General features: G+C 37.8%; 1 protein-coding gene across 26 annotated transcripts in view; it reads right to left on the bottom strand.

The window, feature by feature from the left end:
• nbeaa (neurobeachin a) overlaps positions 1–19,848 on the bottom strand; it is a 1,045,297-nt gene that overhangs the window by 408,805 nt on the left and 616,644 nt on the right. For 19 of the 26 annotated variants that reach the window (XM_069891655.1, XM_069891654.1, XM_069891651.1 and 16 more), the window contains 3 exons: positions 19,159–19,288; positions 18,240–18,373; positions 2,827–2,888 (listed from right to left, as the gene is read on the bottom strand). In XM_069891655.1, coding sequence (XP_069747756.1) covers positions 2,827–2,888; positions 18,240–18,373; positions 19,159–19,288 — 326 coding nt within the window. The remainder of the gene's footprint in view (positions 1–2,826; positions 2,889–18,239; positions 18,374–19,158; positions 19,289–19,848) is intronic. The other 7 variants (XM_069891658.1, XM_069891666.1, XM_069891668.1 and 4 more) reach the window with 1 other exon arrangement.

Raw genomic sequence — 19,848 nt, 5'->3', positions numbered from 1 at the left:
CTGAAGAGCCTGTTTCTGTGCTGTACTCTTCTCTGTATATTCATGTAAATCAAGGGCTTTGCTTTGCATTGAAATTTGTCAACAGGCCAAACAATCCACAACTGACTATTTTCAATAATACTTTGGCAAAAATGTTAGGTATGATTTTTTGAAACAATCTACATTTAGAAATGGTTTTGTTACTAGTTAAGTAAGTTTGTGTCTTTAAAATTGATCTGAACATAACTGAAAGGGAATTTTCAGCATTCTGACAATCACATCTCAAACTGTAAAAAAAAAAATAAACTTTGCAGTGAAGCACCAAAATCCTCTTGATCAAGGAACCTGATTTCAATTCTTCAGGGTTTGAAATGTTGACCATCTGAATTGAATTAGGCATATTATGTATTTTCAGGCATTTGCAATCTGAAACCTCGTGTAAATTTAGAACATACTTTAGACGTGAGCCTCTGGCAATTAAAGTCTTATACAGCATCTTATATTTTAATACAATTGACAATCTAAAGCTGTTAACAGGAGATTACTAGCATTTTAAAAAGGAAAATTAAGAAAATATGTAATGATCAGTTTCTTTTACATAACTTAATATGTTTGATCAACAGAACATATCAATTAAACAAATAAATAGCCTGATTTAAAAAACCCAACACATGTTCCAAACAAATGCAGAATAAATAAATCAAATGGTTTCTTATGTGATACAAGGACGTAAACAAGAAAATCTGCAGAGGCTGGGATCTGGTGCAGTGCACAAAAGTGCTGGAGAAACTTGGGAGGTCACACAGCATCCATACAGACTAAAAGGCAATTGGCGTTTCAGGAGTGCTGAAAATCAGTTGGAATATTTATTTCACTTGCATTAGTGCATTTGTAACTTTAGACTGCATACTCATCAGCAGATTTGTACCAAAAGGCCTTGTGAAGGACAGAGGAAGAGAGCTCAAATTTCAAACTATTAGTCCCAATCAATATATGAGGCAAAGTTTCATCTCTTGGGTCCTTAATGGTAGGAATTCCTGGAGCCAAGAAATGAATAAAGCTAGTCTCATGATTAGATGATGAAATCATCAGAAAACATTATCCAGATGTTGTGTTGCTTTCCGTCCGGTACAATGCAGTAAAATGCAATGAAGCTTACCTAACACCAACTTATTCCTAAAATCTCAATTTAAAAGCTACAAAGCTCTGAATATCTGCCATGTTTTGTTGTCAGACTTTATCTCCAGGAATTTACCTTGAAATATGGACTAAAGCTTGGGACCTCAAAATCCAAGTGCCCTGCAGGAAATTTCTGATGCCTTAATTCCACAGAGAGTCATGCCAACAGAGTTCTTTTCTCGGCTCAGCAATCACTCATATCATGGGAAGAGATTAAAAAGTTGACCTATTTAATGGCTTCCTTACGTGAATTGAGTCAAAATGTATATTCAAGACAACAGGTATGTGAAAGTGTCTGGTACATTTATTCAATTTTGTAAGATAGCTTTGATCTTTAACATTCGTATTGTGAAGTAAGAAAGTTATTTCTGAACCATTTTTCAAATAATTAATTTGCAGAAATGTGACATTTACTTTTAACTTTAAACAAAAATATATGAGGAATCTGAAATATGTGTTATGCAGTTCATGTTCCCTTTTTTGTTCAGTTATTTTTGTTGGTATTGTGTTATGCATAATCACTTTTTGTTCCTGGGAAATTGGTGCCTTAAAGGACTTATTACAAATGATTTTCAAAGTCAAATCAGCAAAGTAGGAAAAAATTCTCAGGGGCGCAATATCCAATGCGACAATATGGTTGTATTCAACTTTAATCATGTAGCATTGCTACTTAGGGATAGAAATAATTTTCATTATTATAAGAAAATGAACTCAAAAGAAAACAGTGTTATAGTCATAACAGTGTTACAGAAGATTCTTGTATTGCCTTTGAGATTTGAACTTCCAACTGTTTTGTGGTCGTTTTGTATTGAAACAATCATTTTCAATATAAGCTAATTTTTTACAATGTTTCAAAGGAAATAAATCAATTTGAAACACAGATATTAAAATAAAGATGCCAGTGATATAAAAATAATCAAAAGAATTAATTGTAGGAAAGCTTTACAACAGGGTAATGTCATTTGTTAACACAGTGTTTGATTTATTTGGATTTCATCCAAGTTAGGCAATTTAACATGGATTAAATGCTCATTGCATTCAACATCCTGAAATTTTGTTAACCTTTCAACATCAGAATCTTTACAAAATATTATAATGTATTAAATGCTACTAATTACATGCCCTATTTTTTTAAATAATACCTCTTCACATTACATTGCACAGAGCTAGGAGAAGAATAAACATATTGGAGGAAAATTCTTGGGATCATCACTAAAGGGTCATAAACAAAATGACGAGCTTGTTTTGTAAAAGATCAAATAAAGACTGAATTAATGGGATCTGCAGATTCTAACTGTGCTTAGCCAAGTGACAAGTGATCGATCTATCTTTTTGATTTCCTAAGCAAAATATCTTGTATTCCAAAGCTCAATCAGTTTTAAAGAGATTCTTGAAGACTCCAAAATCCAAGAGTGAAGCACAAATATCTACTTCAACTAAAGCAGCAAGAGGGAATTTCATAGAATATCATGTCCAATAATAGTCTCCTAACCACCCACAGTACATAACTAAGAAATACAAAAAAAACCCTCAACATTTAATTTGCCTCTTATTTTGTTCTTTTATTGCCTATCTGCACATCAATTGTGATTCTGATGATGTGGCGTTTTTCATAACTGAATGTGTTAAATGGCAGAATTTTGAAACCATTACTTCAAAATATCTTACCTGTGAACACAGTAACATAACCAGTTCTACAACAGAGGTACTAGACTTCATACACACCAGGCCTGCAAAAGATTACAAACATATTTATATTGAGAAATGTACAATAATTTCAAACACAATTACCACTGTTATACCATGAAATATTATGGAGGTTTAAAACAATAGCTAAATTAAACATTAGGCTATTAAATAATTGTTAATGTGGTCATGAGTTTACATGGTCACAACACTCTTATCTGGAAGCTAAATTGCATTTGGGTCACATCCTGATCTATTTCATTGTTTAGTGCAACATAAAATAAAGAAGTGAAAATGTAATGGGATGTGTTGTGAGTTATGGAAATTGGCAATGCATCTATTTTTTTGTAATGACAAGGGTTGTTCCCTTTCACGTGTTTACACTGCAACCAACTGGAACCATAGTTAAAAAAGTCTTTGGGGAAAAAAATGAATTTTCACAGAGAATAATATTGCATTATCATGCAAACAGATTATACGAGGCTACCTAATGTTTTTGAATCCTGTAAATTTAGAGATTACTCAGGCTAGATCTCAGAAAATGCCAGTCATTTGTCTCCTTCATTTATCCTTTAATATAAAGGATGTTGATGATCAATTAATCTAAATCACATCCAGGAATTTAAATTCAGTGTTAAAGTCTCATATCAGTATGAACACTGATTTAATAAAACAGAGTGTGGCTTGGATTTGCAGCTATGGGTGGGATTCACTTTGAAGTTATGCCTGCCCATAATGATTCAGTAATGTCTATTTGCATTGGATAAAAGGATGTTTATCGTGCAGCAATGCCAACGTTATCAAAAAGCTTTGGCAGCCAATAAAAGAGAAGAATCAGCACTAAGAGCTGACAAGGAAATATACTGCAACATTTTAAAACTGAATTTGAAGTATTCACAAACACCAAAAAGACTCGAATGCATATAAAATTAATAAAAAGTTCCATTTAAAAAATAGTTTACTTCTAAATCAATTATCTTTTAAAATATTTATCTGAAATAATTATAATCCAATTACTATATTTTCACAAGGTTAGCCTTGGGGACAAATTCATAGGGTGTAGATGGGATGATTTCTTAAAGAAATACATTGAAGAATCAACCTCAGAACAGACTATTTAGGATCTGGTATAGTGTAATGACACAAGATTAATTATTTCACTGTAAAGTGCCAAGATAGTATGATAAAATTTCAAATTTGGTAAACAGTATGGCATTGAGGAGTTCAACAGAAGGACATATAATTCCCTGAAAGTGGATTCACAGATAGAAAGGGTCATGAAGAAAGATTATAGCTAGTTGGCCTTCATAAGTATTGAGTATAGGAATTGAGATGTTATGGTAAAGTTGTACAAGAAATGGGTGAGGCCAAATTTAAAGTATATTGTGTGCAGTTTTGGTCACCTAACTACAGAAAAGATATCAGTAAAATTGAAAGAGTGTGCAGAGATGATTTGCTAGGACGTTACCGAGAATTGAGGAACTGAGTTACTGGAAAGGTTAAACAGGTAGGACTTTATTCCCTGGAGTGTTAAAAAATAAGGGGAGATTTGATAGAGGTATCCAAAGTTATGATGGGTGCAGATAGAGTAAATGCAAGTAGGGTTTTTAACCTGAGGTTAGGTGAGATACAAAACAGAGGACATGGGTTAAGGGTAAACGAGGAGAAGTTTAGGGGACACATTAGGAGGAATTTCTTCACACAGAGAATGGTGGGACTATGGGACAAGCTTACAGCTGAAATGGTGAATACTGGCTTAATTTCAACATTTAAGATAATTGTGGACAGGTACATTGATGAGAGGGGTATGGAGGGATATGAAATGGGTGCAGATCAGTGAGATAAGGCAGAATAATGGTTTAGCACAGACTAGAAGGGCCGAAGGCTGTTTTTTCTGTGCTGTAATATTCTATGGATCTAATATTTGAGGGTGATAATCTTAGATCTGATAACTTAGTACCCAAATTTGAATAAAGACAATTATATTCACATGAAGACATATTTGGATAAAGTGCAATGTGGAACAGAAAATTGAAGGTTCAGACCATAGATCAACAGATACATAGATTTTCAATATATCTCAGCAAAGATGCATTTGGATGAGAAAAACAAACCATCCATGGCTAACTACAGAAGTTAATGATGGTATCAATTTTAAATATATACAATGTGGCATAGATTAGAGGCAGATCAGATGATTGATTATTTCAAAGGATTTCAAAGAAAATTACAGAGGAAAAAGGAAGAGTGAGAGTAAACTAGTCAGTAATATAAAACCAAACAATAAGAACTTCTACAAGAAATTTTTTTTTAAAAGTGCAACTAAAGTAAACCTGGTGGATGAGAATGGAGCATTAACAATAGGAAAAGGTGCATTGGCAGAGATTCCAAATACATTAAATAATAATTATTTTGATCTTTTATGTGGAAAACACTGGAATTCCCAACCAGGCAAATATAAAAAAATATAATGACGAATTATATCACAGCCTGGTTTTGGAATTCAAATGCCCAGGAATGCAGAAGGTAACAAACAAAACCAGATCCATCAAAGGCTTCAACTTCCCATGCATTGAATGTATCCATATGAAATGCTGTCTCAAGATGGCAGCTAACATCATAAAGGACCCCCATCATTCTGGTCACAGAAAAAAATCACTGCATAAGAGTGGTTAAAGTTGAGATTAATATATCACTAACAGAAAAGTAAAAACTAAGAATAAATGGATCATTTGGAGATTGGCATTCAGTAACCAATGCAGTGTGGCAACTATTTATAATAATGACTTTGACTGAGAGTCTGCAGCCTAATTTGCTGACAGAAGAAAGCTTGGTGAATTAGCATTTGGGAAAAGGACACAGAACCTGCAAAGGCATTTCATGATAAAATAGATTGCAATCGCAGGTATCAAGAACAAAAAAAAACAAAATGCAAGAAGAATTCAGCAGGTCAAGTAGACTCTGCAGAAGCAAAAGGTGCAAGGTGACTTTTCAGAATGAGACCATGCATCAGGAATAAGAGGATATAAAAATGATTGGCACTACAAGGGAGGTCTGAGACAGAAGCTGCTGTGGCCATAAATGGTGGGGGGGGGGAAATGTCCCTAAGTATCTGTAAAAGTATTTGTATGTGTGTAGGTTTAAGTGTGCATGTGTGCATATAAATTGTAGTAAAAACACAAACCTGGAGAAACTCAGCAGATCAAGCAGTGCCCCAGAGAATGTAGGTTACATGAAATCAGAAAATACAATGCTCCACTATTGGGTTGCAAGTTACCCTAAGTGCTAAATGAGATATTGTTCTTTTATAATACTGCTCAAAACTGGCAATGCTTCCTTGTCCTTCTCAACATTGATGCAGAATTTCAAGCCAAAATCTCCATATTCACCTATTGCCTCCATAGATATTGCTTGATCCACTGAGATGTACTAGCTATTTATTGCAACAGTATCTTTGGCTTGGCTTCGTGGATGAAGATTTATGGAGGGGGTAAAGGTCCACGACAGCTGCAGGCTCGTTTGTGGCTGACAAGTCCGATGCAGGACAGGCAGACAAGGTTGTAGCGGCTGCAGGGGAAAATTGGTTGGTTGGGGTTGGGTGTTGGGTTTTTCCTCCTTTGCCTTTTGTCAGTGAGAAAAGGTACAAGGACTGCCTAAAGAAATCTCTTGGTGCCTGCCACATTGACCACCACCAGTGGGCTGATATCGCCTCAAACCGTGCATCTTGGCGCCTCACAGTTTGGCGGGCAGCAACCTCCTTTGAAGAAGACCGCAGAGCCCATTGCAACAGTATAGAGTCGGGTTAACTGAGGAGACAAGAAGTTAGTAGATGTACTACAATGTGAAGTTACCCATCTTGGAAGGAAGAATTTAAAAAAATAAATTATTATCTAAATGGAGCAGGATTACAATGTTTCATAGCTCAAATGGAATAAGGGGTCCAAGCAATTTTCTCATGCAGATAAAGCAAGCAATTCAGGAAGGTTAAGGCAATATTGGCCTTAATTGGAATAGGCACAGATGTAAAAGTAAAGAAGTTTTTGTAACAAGTATAAAAGTAGGGAAGGCTTTGTGTGGAGGAGTGATATCTCTTGACTTTCATGACAGTTGGCTTCATATACTGCCAGATTAAAGCCACTCATAAACTGGAGGAATAACACCTAATATTCCATCTCAGCAGTTTCCAACTATACAGCATCAATATCAACCTTGAATTTCCACTGAACCTCTCTCCTGGTCTTCTGCTTTCCCTCATCCCACTTCCTCCCTTCCTCCAGATCTTCAGCCCTTTCCTTCCTTCTCCTATCAGAGAGCTATCTTTCTCAGCCCTCTCCCTCAAACCTCCATCAACTCTCAGCTCCTTTTTCTTCTTCCCCTCCCACTTATATCCACCTGTAACCTGCTAGCCAGTGCTCCTTCCCCTCCCCACTCCACCTTCTTATTCAAGCATATGCCTGATTTTCAGGCATTGGGGTCAAGCTTAAAACATCAACTGCATTTTACTTTCCATGGATACTACATGATCTGCTGAGTTTCTTTAGTACTTGTATGTATTACACCATTACCCAGCATCAGCAGATTCCTTGTTTACTCAACCAATTCCACTTGCCTGCATTTGACCCTTGTCCACGTGAACGTTTTCTATAGAAGTACCTGTCCAAATTGTGTTTCTCTCAGTTACACTCTTTGGCAGTTCCTTCCATATAACCATCACCCTCTGTATGAAAAACCTGCCTTTCAGATCTCTGTTAAATTTTGTCCCTACCCATGTCATCTAGCTTGAGACTTTCCTAACCTGGGATAAAGATCTATTCTATCCTTGAACCTCATACCGGTCATTAAATTAACCTCTATACATTCACTCATCAGTCTCCATTGGTCCAGAGAAAATAAAACAGGCTAATCTAATTTTTCCTGATAACTCAAACCCTCCAGTCCAGGCAACAATATTTCTCTACTCTCACTCTCGAGCTTAAACACATCTCTATATTAATCACACAACTTTTAAAACACTGGTGAGATGAAATCTGATTAAACTTCCAGTTTTACTCCTCATATTTATGGAAGATGTGCTTATTCTCTGGACAGGGTAGATTGATTCCTGGGTTGAAAAGGTCATGACAATGAAAGATTTTGCAGATTGGGTTTATGCTCATCGGTGTATAGACATTTTCCCCATGTGCCGCATCCTTTCAAAATAGGGGTTGCCCATTTCAGATCAAGATGAGGAGGAATTCCTTCTTTGAGAAGAGAGTGAAACTTTGGAATTTTCTACCCAAAAATAGTTGTGGAGGCGCAGACACTGAATATTTAAGGAGGGGACTGACATACATTTAAACAAGGAAGATAAAGAGCACAGAATGCCATCAACAATGTTCAGTGACTCAAAAAATTGCTCTGTGAACAAATAAACATCTTTCAGCCCTTTGGCTTATGTTAACATATAATCAGCAAGTGCAAATGCATAAACCTCTGAAGCTTTCGAAAAAAGCTAGTGTAGTGGTTAGCCCAATGCTATCACAGCGCTGTCTGAAAGGAGTTTGTATGTTGTCCCTGTGCCTGCGCAATTTCCTCAGGTTTCCCTCCATATTCCAAAGATGTATGGGGCTAGTAGATTAATTGGTCACATGGTGTATTTGAGGGTGTGGGTTTGTGGGCCAGAAGGCTCTGTTCCTATGCTCTATCTCTAATTATATATATAAAAAAACAAGGTGGTTAACTCCAACCTTTAAAGAATCTTGGTTCACATCATAAAGGAAGGCAAGCTAACACTCCTGGCCAACACTTCCCATGAAGGGAAGTTAGGCCAGGAATGGAAGTTAGGATCCAATCCTCTGCAAGGCATGAATGGTGAAGAGGAAGCAAGGTGTGCTCTTTTTTTTAGACAACATTCTAGGAGCATGTTCTTGTCACAATGAACACCCTGTTGCTCCTGTGAAAAGCACATGGTATTATGGCAATTGTCCTGGTCCAAACATTAGATTATGTTACTATCCAAGCAAAGTACCACAAAGAGAGCCACATCACCCATGCTACAACTGGCACTGTTGCCTGCAGGATTGGTACCTCTAATCTGCTGTATTATTCATATTAACCTAGCCTCAAAACGCAAACCTCAAAAAGCTGTCTCTTCACAAACACTGTTTGCAGAAAACTTGTCAGCTCCCAGCCTACAAAACAACGGTAGCTTATAGCCAGCCATAATTGGTTCCTATGAAACTTTCTGCTTCTCTAACAAAAAGCAAGATGGGTTTAGTAAGAATGACCGGGAAATTGAGGAGTTTAAATTAAAATGTAATGCATTTCAAAATGTAAGAAAACATAATCCTTCCCTGATTGGAATAACTATCTTTCCTCAAGGTAAAAAAAATGCTATTGTAAGTATGTTAAGCCAGAGGTCCAGCAGAAAATTTGTGACTTTAGCATGATAGATTATTGTTCAATGCACAAGTACAATGTCCAGGTTCACCAAATACTACCCCAACCACATCAATTCTCCAACAGTAGAATACATTTAATTACTATACCACAATGTGTCATGAGACAAAAATTAGTAATACTTATAAAAAGAGAGTTAGTTATACAACAATAAGTGATGTTTCAGTAGTGCAGGCAGATCTTTAAATTTTAAATTCAATTTTTTAAATTTAATTTTTTGCATTTAGACATACAGCACAGTAAAAGTCATTTCAGCCCTCAAGCCCATGTCACCCAATTAACATGCAATCCCAGTACGTTTTGAATGATTGAAGGAAACCGGAGCCCCAGGGGAAAACCCAAATAGACACAGGAGAATGTACAAACTCCATATAGGCAGCGCAGGATTCGAACCCCAAACCCGATCGCTGACTCTGTAAAGGCATTGTGCTAACTGCTACGCCAACTCTGCCGCCCCTTTTAGTGGTCCTGGAATAGTTTAAAGCTCATGTTGCTCATCGAGGCTTAGAAGCCAGTTAGCTGTTCTTCAACAGTTCTAGCCTGCAGGTTGCAGCAAGGAGAGAATGTGGCCAGGTCGATGGGATCCTTTATGATGTTGACTGCAATTGTGAGGCAGCGCCTCATATAGATTTATTCAATGGACAGGAGGTCCGAGTCTGTGATGGTCTTGTCTAGGTTTGGTATTTTCTGCAGCCTTCTGTATTCCTCAGCACTCAAGTATCTAAACCAGATATGATCCAACCAGTTATAGTATACTTGAGACAATATAAGTGTGAAGCTCTATAAAATATATGACCACATGCCAAATCTCCTCTGACTTCTTACAAAGTAAAGGCATTGGTTTTCTTTGTGGTTGTTTCAACATACTGGCTCCAGGAGGATCTTTGATATGTAGACACCCAGGAACTTGAAGGTACTAAGCCTCTACACTGCCATCCCACCAATGAAGAAAGGTGTTTAGTCCCTTGACTAAATTTCACAAGTTCTTTGGTCCATAGAACAAACCCCTTCAGCCCTTCTAATCTGTGCCAAACCATTTTGTTTTACCTAGTTCCACTGACCTGCACCCAGTCCATAGCTCTCCATTCCTCTTTCATCCATTTACCTGACTAAATTCTTCTTAAATGTTAAAATTGAGCCTGCATTCACCACTTCAGCTGGCAGCTCGTTCCACACTTCCACCACTCTGTGTGAATAAGTTCCCCCTCACATTCCCCCAAAACCTTTCCCCTTTCACTTTTAACCCATGTCCTCTGGTTTTATCTCACATATCTTCAGTGGAAAAAGCCTATCTATATTTATTCTGTCTAGTACAGTACAGTATGTTGATCAGTGAAAAGGAGGTGATGTATCCAATTCACACAATGAACGGGATTTGCTGATGAGAAAGTCATGGATCTAATTTCAAAGGAAGGAACAGGGTCGCAGATCCCTGAGTTTGATTATTGACACCAAGCTGTAATCAATGAACTACAGTTTGAAGGAGGTGTTCATGAGCTAAGTGATCCAATGCAGAGTGGAGGGCTACCAAGATGACCTGTTTTAATGATAGCCAAATTGAAATATTTAAAAAGCACAGGAAGCTCAACAACTCACCAGCTGCCATGATTAGCATAGCCTTTGGTCTGCTGAACAACCCATCTCTGTTTCAAAACAGCCTACTGAGAGTCTAAAATGGGGGTGAACTCGTCAGAGAAAGAAAGACAAGTCAATTGTCTTGTAGATCTCCCTGTTGATCAACGTAGGGAAAGTCATTGCCAGAATCTTCCTCAATCACCATCCCCCAGTGACTGAAATGCTAGTCTTGGAAACAGTTTGTGAATTTTATCGATCCAGAGCTATGTTGGAGATGATCTTCACTGCATGACAATATAAAGAGAATGCAGGGACCAGCACAAACCATTGCCCAAGGCCTTTAGCAACCTTAGTAAAGAGGAGTGAGAGTGGAATATTTCCTCATATTCAGCTACCCAGAGAAGTTGAACTTAATATTAATTTCATTACAGCATGCAAGACATGCCATTAATTGCAAGCAAGCTTTTTCTACTGATGTGAAAACTAGAGGACATGCCTGACGGTAAAATGTGAAATATTTATGGGGAAGATTAGGGGGAGCTTCTTCACTCGATTTTGAGACTGTGGAGTGAGCTGCCAACAGAGGTGGTGGATGTGGATTCAATTTTGACATTTAAGAGAAGATTGGATGCTTACAAGGATGGGAGGAGTATGGAAGGGTATGGTCCAAGTGCAAATTCATCCTATTCAGAAAGATTAGCCTGAAATGTAAATTCCATTAGGAATACATATTTTACGTGTTAAAATAGAACTGGTTTGTATGACTTGTAACTACTTTTTCCAACAAGGGTGTTGGATATACAATCTGAAAGAAACAAAAAAGCAGAAGCGGAAACAACATTATGGAAACTTTGTAAAATCAGTCTAAAATTTTTGGTATTTTTAATTATTTTTCAAAATTTGCAATAAATTCTCACAGGATGAAGAAACATGCAACCAATGCCACCTTCATGAATTTGACTAAACTGAATCGCTTTTGGTTGAAAATGAAAGGAAAATACACAAAATTATGTATTGCATTAAATACATTGCCAAAACATATTTCAGAACAGTACAAGGACTAGAGGGACATGTATCACACTGAAGCAGCAGAATTTTAGTTTAATTTGAGTATCATGTTCAACGTAGACACATAGGCCAAAGGGCCTGTACTGCTCTCTGCTCCATCTGCCATGAAGCATTTTCATTTAATGCCCTATTTTTAAAGCAACAACTCATCAATACTCTTGTGAAAATTTATCAGTTGTGGCATCCTTCTAGTGAGCTGGTAGCATCTGTAGAATAGAGTTGTAAAGTCTGACAAATGATCTGCTATTTTAAATTACTAATGTTTAACTTTTAGATAGAATGCTATTTTGTCTCACTGTGCAATATACACAGAATCAGAATCATATCTTCTGAGATGGAGTCGATACAATTTAATATTATTTCTAAACTATGCTGCAAAAATCACACAGTCACTTTCAAATAAACAACACTTTAACTACTTTCGGCCCCAGAAAAGAAAAATACTTTCCTTTAAAAAATACAAACTAATTGGAACACAGGATTCAAAAGACAAATGTCAGAGAACACTGAACAGCTTCTCTAAAATTAGTCGCTATATAATCATAGCATTGAACTGATCTCTAAGGGCCCTAAAAAGGGGTGTGGGGGGAGGGGAAGATGAGGGGAAGCTGGCTGGAGAAAGTCAGAGAGAGAGAGAGCATGACCTTTGTAATCAGTACCATAATAGACGGATAATAATTACTTGAAAATGACCCATGTTGGCACTGGACAGTCTTGCAGCTGGTGCTCAATGCCCTCAGTTTTGTGAGATGTACAAAATGCTAATTAACTGTTGCAGCTACTTTATATGATCAATTATTGTCTTTTAGAATATCACAAGTGAATCAAATAGAATAAATTTATCAGAGTTTCTACCTTGTGAAATCTAAATGTGTTTAGTGTAATGATTATGTAATTATTTTTAAGCAATTAGAATATATTCAAGCAGAAATTTAATTATCACTACAGGCCCAAGTTTTAGGACAGCATCATGATTTAAGACCATAAAACCATAAGACATAGGAGCAGAAATAGGTTATACAGCCCATCAAGTCTGCCCCACCATTTAATCATGGGCTGATCCATTTTCCCACTCAACACCACTGACTGGCCTTCTCCCCATAACCTTTGATGTCCTGGCTAATCAAGAACCTATCAGTCTCTGCCTTAAATACAACCAATGACCTAGCCTCCACAATCGCCTTTGGCAGTAAATTGCACAGATTTACCCCCCTCCCATGCATCTCTGTTCTAAGCAGATATTCTTCAACCCTAAAGTTATGCCCTCTTGTCCTAGATTCTCCCACCATGTGAAACAGTCTTTCTACAATGTCTCTGTCCATACCTTGGAACATTCAAAATATTTCATTGAGATACCCCACATTCTCCTAAATTCCAGCAAATACAGGCCAAGTGCTATCAAACACTCCTCATATGATAATCCTTTTTTTCCCAGAATCATCCTAGTGAACCCTCTTTGAACGTTCTCCAACCTCAGCACATCTTTTCTTAAATGAGGAGCCTAAAATTACTCACAATACTCCAAGCCAGTGTCACAGAAAACTCAACATCACGTCCCTGCTCTTGTATTCTATTCCTCTTGAAATGAATGCCAGCATTGCATTTGGCTTTTTCACCACTGTCTCAACATGCAAGTTTACCTTGAGGCAATCCTGCATGATGACTCCAAGATCCCTTTGCCTTTGGGTATTTTCAATTTTCTTTCCATTTAAAAAACAACTGGGAGTGATGTAAAAGAGAAAGGTGGGGGGGGGGGGGGGTGCAGAATTTAAAAATAAGAAAAAAACCTGCCTGTTTATTTTTTCTGCATAAGTGCATGACCTGACCGTACACTTCCCGAGATTATATTTCCTTTGCCACTCTCTGTCCATTCTCCTAATCTAAGTCCTTCTGCAGCCTCCATTTTTCCACCACACTACCTGGTCCTCCACCTACCTTCGTATCATCTACAAAGATGGCCACAAATTCCATTCATTCCACAATCCAAATCATTAATATACAACATAAAAAGAAGCCCTGTGGAACACCACTAGCAAATGGCAGCCAACCAGAATAATATCCCTGTATTCTGACTCTAATTCCTGCCAAACAGCCAAGTCTCTACCCACGGTGGTATGTTTCCTGTTTTACTATGGACTCTTAACTTCTTAAGTAGTCTTGTGTGTGGTACCTTGTCAAAGACCTTCTGAAAATCCAAATACACAACATCCGCTGCATCTCCTTTACCGAAACTGCATGTCACTTCTTAAAAGATTTCCAATAGGTTTGTCAAGGAAGATTTTCCCTTGAGGTCATCATGCTGGGTTTGGCTTATTCTGTCATGTGCCTCCAAAGACTCCCTAACCACATCCTTTAAAATTAACTCCAATATCTTCCCAACCACTGATATCAGGCTAACAGGCCTATTATTTCCTTTTTGCTGCTTCCCTTCCTTCTTGAATAGTGGAGTGACATTTGTGATTTTCCAGTCCTCCTCTATTGATTTCTGAAAAATCCATAGTAGTGCCTCCGCTAATCTCTTCTGCTCCCTCTTTCAGGATCCAAGGCTGCAATCCTTGCAGAAGACATCCATCCTTAAGACCATTCAGATTTCTGAGCATCTTCTCCCTTGAAATAGTAACTGCACTCACTTCCCTTCCATGATATCTTTGGACATCTGGCACACTGCTCGTGTTATTCACGGTGAAGACCGATACAAAATACTCATTTAGTTCCTCTGCCTTCTCATCTCCCATTATTATTTCTGTGGTATCATTTGTAGTGATCCTCTCTCTATTTTCACCTCTCTTTTATTCTTTATACACGTCAATAAGTTTTTTGTATCCTTTTTGCTATTATTTGCTGGCCAACTTCATCTTTTCCCTCCTTGGTTTTTAGTAATCTTCTGTAAGTTTTTTTTAAAACTTCCCAATCCTTTGTCTTCCTACTAATTTTTGCTTCCTTATATCCCTCTCTTTTGTTTTCACATTGGCTTTGACTTCCCTAGTCACCTACAGTTGTGACATTTCTCCATTCAAATATTTCCTTTTATTTGGTATATATTTATCTTACACCTTCCCCTATCCATTGCTGTTCTGTTGTCTTCCCTACTAGTGCCTCCTTTCAATCTGCTTTAGCTAGTTCCTCTCTCATGCCACTATAATTCTCTTTACTCCACTGATACACTGACACATATGATTTTATTTTCTCCTAATGAAATCTCAAATTGTGTTCAATCATATTGTGATCATTGCCCCTTAATGGTTCTTTTACTCTAAGCTCACTATTCCCCTCAGGTGCATTACATACACCCAATCCTCTCATGGGCTCATCAACAAGCTGCTCTAAAATGCCATCTCATAGGCTTTCTACAAGATCACTCACTTGAGATGCAGTTCCAATCTGGTTTTCCTAATTCTCTTGCATGTTATAATCCCCCATGATTACCATAACATTGCCCTTCTGACATGCCTTTTCTATCTGCTGTTGCAATTTGTTGTCCACATCACACCTACTGTTTGGAAGTCTATATGTAACAGCTGACAGTGTCTTTTTAACTTTGCTATTTCTTAACTCAACCCACAATGATTCTATATCTTTGTCACCTCTTTCTAATGAATTAATGTTGTTCCTTACCAACTGAGCAATGCCACCCACTCTGCTTACCCTTTCAATACACTGTGTATCCTTGGATATTCAGATTCAAATGACATCCATCCTTTAGCCACAACTCTGTGATGACAACAACATCATACCTGCCTATGTGTAGCTGCACCACAAGGTCACCACTTTATTTCTTGTGCTGCATGCTTTTAAACACAAAATCTTCAGCTCTTTATTTGTTACTTTACTCTGTGTACCTGCTGTAATTCAACACATCCCCATGGCTCCAATTTTGCACTATCTGAATGTCCTTCCACAAACTCCCTACCAGCTGTCCATGCTTGTGCGCTAACCACCTCTTCCTCTCCTTCTTCAACTTGGTTTCCATGCCCCTGTGAATCTAGTTTAGCTGCCCTCCAACACCACCACCCCACCCCCTCCCCCAGCATTAGCAATCCTCTCTGTGAAGATATTGGTTCCCCTCAAGTTCTGGTGCAATCCATCCCAATTATACAGGTCATCCCTTCCCCAGAAAAGATTCCAAAGATCCAAAAACTTGAAAGCCTGCACCATCTCATCAGCCTCATGTTTGGGGAATTTATTTGGGAATAATTTTATAAATCTTTATAAGGTTACCCTTCAACCTTCTTTACTCCTGGAAAAGCAGAAGTATCCAGTCTCTCTGCCTATCCGGTCTCTCCTTGTAGCGCAAAACCTCCAGTCTTGGCCATGTCCTTTTAAATCTTTTGAGCAACATCTCTAGTTTAATAATAACATCCTTTTGACCAGAACTACATACAGTGTTCCCGATGCAGTCTCACTGTTGCCTTCTACAGTTATAACATAATGCGCTAAGTCTTGTACTCTGTGCCCCATCCAATGAAGGGAAGCATGCCATGTGCTACTTTCAGGGAACTATGCACTTGTATCCCTGGCATCCCTGTTCTATAACAATGGCCAGGGTCCTGTATGGTACATCCGTTTACTGTGTATGCCTTGTGGTTTAACTTCCAAAAATACATCACTCCTCACTTGTCTGAGTGAAATTCCTTCTGCCATTCCTTGGCCCACTTTCCCAGTTGGCGTAAATCCTGTTGTAACCTGAGACAACTTTCTTCGCTGTCCGTCACACTGTCTTTCCCAAACATTAATCTCAACACTTAATTCAGTTTCCTCCAGATCCCAGCATCTACAGTCTCCCACATCACCACTTCAATGTTGATTTTGTTTTTGTGCAATAACTCTCAGTGTTGTGTATGGTGAATTGGGTTCATATTGAGGAAGTTATTCAAAAGTGTGACCCATGCAATCTTCTGCCATTGCAAACAAGCAATTGAAGGGAGACAGATAAGATGTGGGGAATTATACAGAAGCAAGCCAAGGAGATGTTCAGTGGCAACAGACAAGGAAAGTAACTTTGATTAAAGATTCACTACAAGTTTCTATGTCAGTAAATACAAATTATTCTTCTTTCTCAATCAGAGCTTTATTTTAAAAACTAACCAATAGGATAGGTTTTTTTGTTTGCATAATTCTATCTTCAATCAATTGTTACAGAGTACAAAGATACGTTTTTGGGAGATAAATTGAGAAAGGTATTTTTTAGTGTAGGTCACATACAAACACTTTAAAAAAGATCATTTGAAATATTGGAGCTCTGCTCATGCTAATGAGACTTCACTAATGAACTGTTGTTTACAAAAAGGCAACAGATGAAAGAGCTTCTTGGAGCCACATTCTGTCTGAAGTGGAACTTGCAGTTCTAGGAGGATCATGTGGTTTTGCAAGCAGAGAGAGTAAGACAGGCTTTCTGTCTGTGTGTGTGTGTGTGTGTGTGTGTGTGTGTGTGTGTGTGTGTGTGTGTGTGTGTGTGTGTGTGTGTGTGTGTGTGTGTGTGTGTGAGTGAGAGAGAGAGAAAGAGGGGGAGAGAGAGAGACAGACAGACAGACAGAGATTAGTTCTACAGTTTTACAGTCTGCAGCAGCAAATGGAATTGGAACAGGACAATCTGGCAAGCTTGTGGAAAACCCCATTTGGAAGACGGGTTGTGAGTGCTTAGTGCAGCCTGGTCAAAACCCTGTGGTTCATGCAAGAGGAGAGGACTGGCTGACGAATGTTTCCCTTGAAATAAGCAAAACAAAAAGGAACTCTGTGGTGACCTGAAAGAAAGAAGTTATCATCTGGAAAACACTGAGGGGGAAAGTTTCTTTGGCAAAACACTGAAGTGGCTGATTTAAAAAAAAGAATCAGTTGTGGATGTCAGCGTACAATGAATCTCTCTGAAAACTGACAAGAACCTTCCTGAGAGATAACCATTTACCTTTCATGCACCAAAGCCTGGTGAACTTTATAAATGTTAAATTCTGTGCACAGTATAAGAATTGCCTGCAACCAGTGAACTTGAAGGAATGAGGTGAGATTGGATTGTGAATGAAAGAGTTTTTCTGAACTTACACACACATTACATACATGTGCGGTTAAAATTAGAAGGGGGTTAAGTTAGGTTAGTTAAGTCAATAGTAATAAGTTAAAGTGTGATTCTGTTTTCATGTTTAAATATAATTAAAAGCAACTTTTGTTTAAGTAACCCTTTGTCTTGGTGAATATCTATTGCTGCTGGGTTTTGGGGTCCTCTGGGCTCGTAATATAAAAATGAAAGTTGGCATCCATCCTATCAATTATTTCACAGCATTACATAGACATCATAGAGGGAAGTGTTAATTCTACAGCACCTGTACCTTCGATCAACAACTCTTGGCCATGGCTTCCCAGTAGAGTTCTTGAAAGAAACGGAGCAAAATCCACGAATATCTCACGCAATAGTGGAGCAACCTTTTCAAGGGCTCGTTCTAGTTTTGCTGTAATACTGTTTAGAAATAAAAAGTAGATATAAAAATTGCAATATAATTTGTGACATAATTAACTGGAATCTAATAGTACTGTGCACATTCATATATAAAATAATGCGAGTATTCATGAGTATCCACTTCTTTCTCACTGATGTTTACTTAATGCAGGAAAACTGTTGTACTCAACCATTCACAAATTTAACACTCTCATTCCTTTGGTTCAATTCAAATGATAACAATTTATACTTCACAAGTGCTGAACCTCAATTTTAAACATTCTTGATAATTCAAATAATCTTAATTTCATTGGCAAAAATTTCCTTCAATTGTGTTTCATGGTGCAACAATGCACAAAACTTGTCTAAAAATATAACTTTAGTTATAAAGCTTCTTAAATGATCTTTTCTCTACCATTCAAGATGCTGACTCACAGGAAAATGAAGTCTTCCAATAACTCTCTCAGAGGATGAGTTCTATTAAGAGAAATTCAATTCTAGCATTGCAAAGTTTTGCTGGCACATTGGGAAGGCAGTTAAGGGCTGATTTTATTTTCTCTTTGGCACTGTAGTTTTATGAATATAAAGGGAGAATCTGATTTTTGTTTTCAATTCTCCAGTACAATTGAAGGAGTTTTAGCACTCATGCTACTACCAAGATGTTGAACAATTACAGGTCAATAATTAAATCTGACCTATCCATATCCATTAAGTTTTAGAAATCAAACCTCTAGTCACTTTGTTTTTCACAAGGACACATTAAGTGACACACATTCATGTGAATAGCTATAAAAAATGAAACTAACCTCAAGTTTTCAGCTGAATCTTCTGGCATTGGAGCAACAGTCTGCACTGCTGGTAGATTCTTGCTGGTAGCGCCATTTACAAAACTAGAAGAAGAAGAAGAGGAGGAAGTGGAAGCTGCCTCTGCAGCACCTGAGCAAAAAGAATGATGGAATAATTACATTAAAATACGTCAATATAAGGTCATGCAATTCAAGCACATTATAATGCTTTAGTACATGTTAATGAACTCTCCTGCTAACTTTTATCTTGTGGACCATTTTCACAGTTCCCCTGCCTCCATCCTATGTGTGTTGATGATGACAACTTCCATGCAGGTGCATCTGAGATGTCTTTTTCCTGGAATAGCAGCTTTACCCCCATCATAGTTGACAATGTCTCGTCTATTTACTTCATATTTCCTTTCTCCTTCTTCCCATCCCATTTTCTCCCAATCAGAGTAAGATGAGATTCCATTTGTCTTCACCATTCACCCTACCATCCTCTGCAGTCAACCAACTATCTTCCCCAATTTATCCCATTCACTGTCAATGATATTCATCCACCAATCACATCTTTCCCTCCCTTACTTCCTTTTTCATCATTTCAAATGATTTCCTTTGCAAATCCCTCATCTACCCTTCCATCACCCCAAACCAATCTACTTCTCATGCCATTTTTTTTTCAGGCAACTGAAGGAGGTGCAATGCCTG

This window comes from Narcine bancroftii, chromosome 7 (genome assembly GCF_036971445.1).
Source record: "Narcine bancroftii isolate sNarBan1 chromosome 7, sNarBan1.hap1, whole genome shotgun sequence".
In the NCBI taxonomy this organism is placed as follows: domain Eukaryota; kingdom Metazoa; phylum Chordata; class Chondrichthyes; order Torpediniformes; family Narcinidae; genus Narcine; species Narcine bancroftii.
The sequence above is the reverse complement of the archived record's forward strand: the minus strand, read 5'-3'. Positions and strand labels throughout refer to the sequence as shown.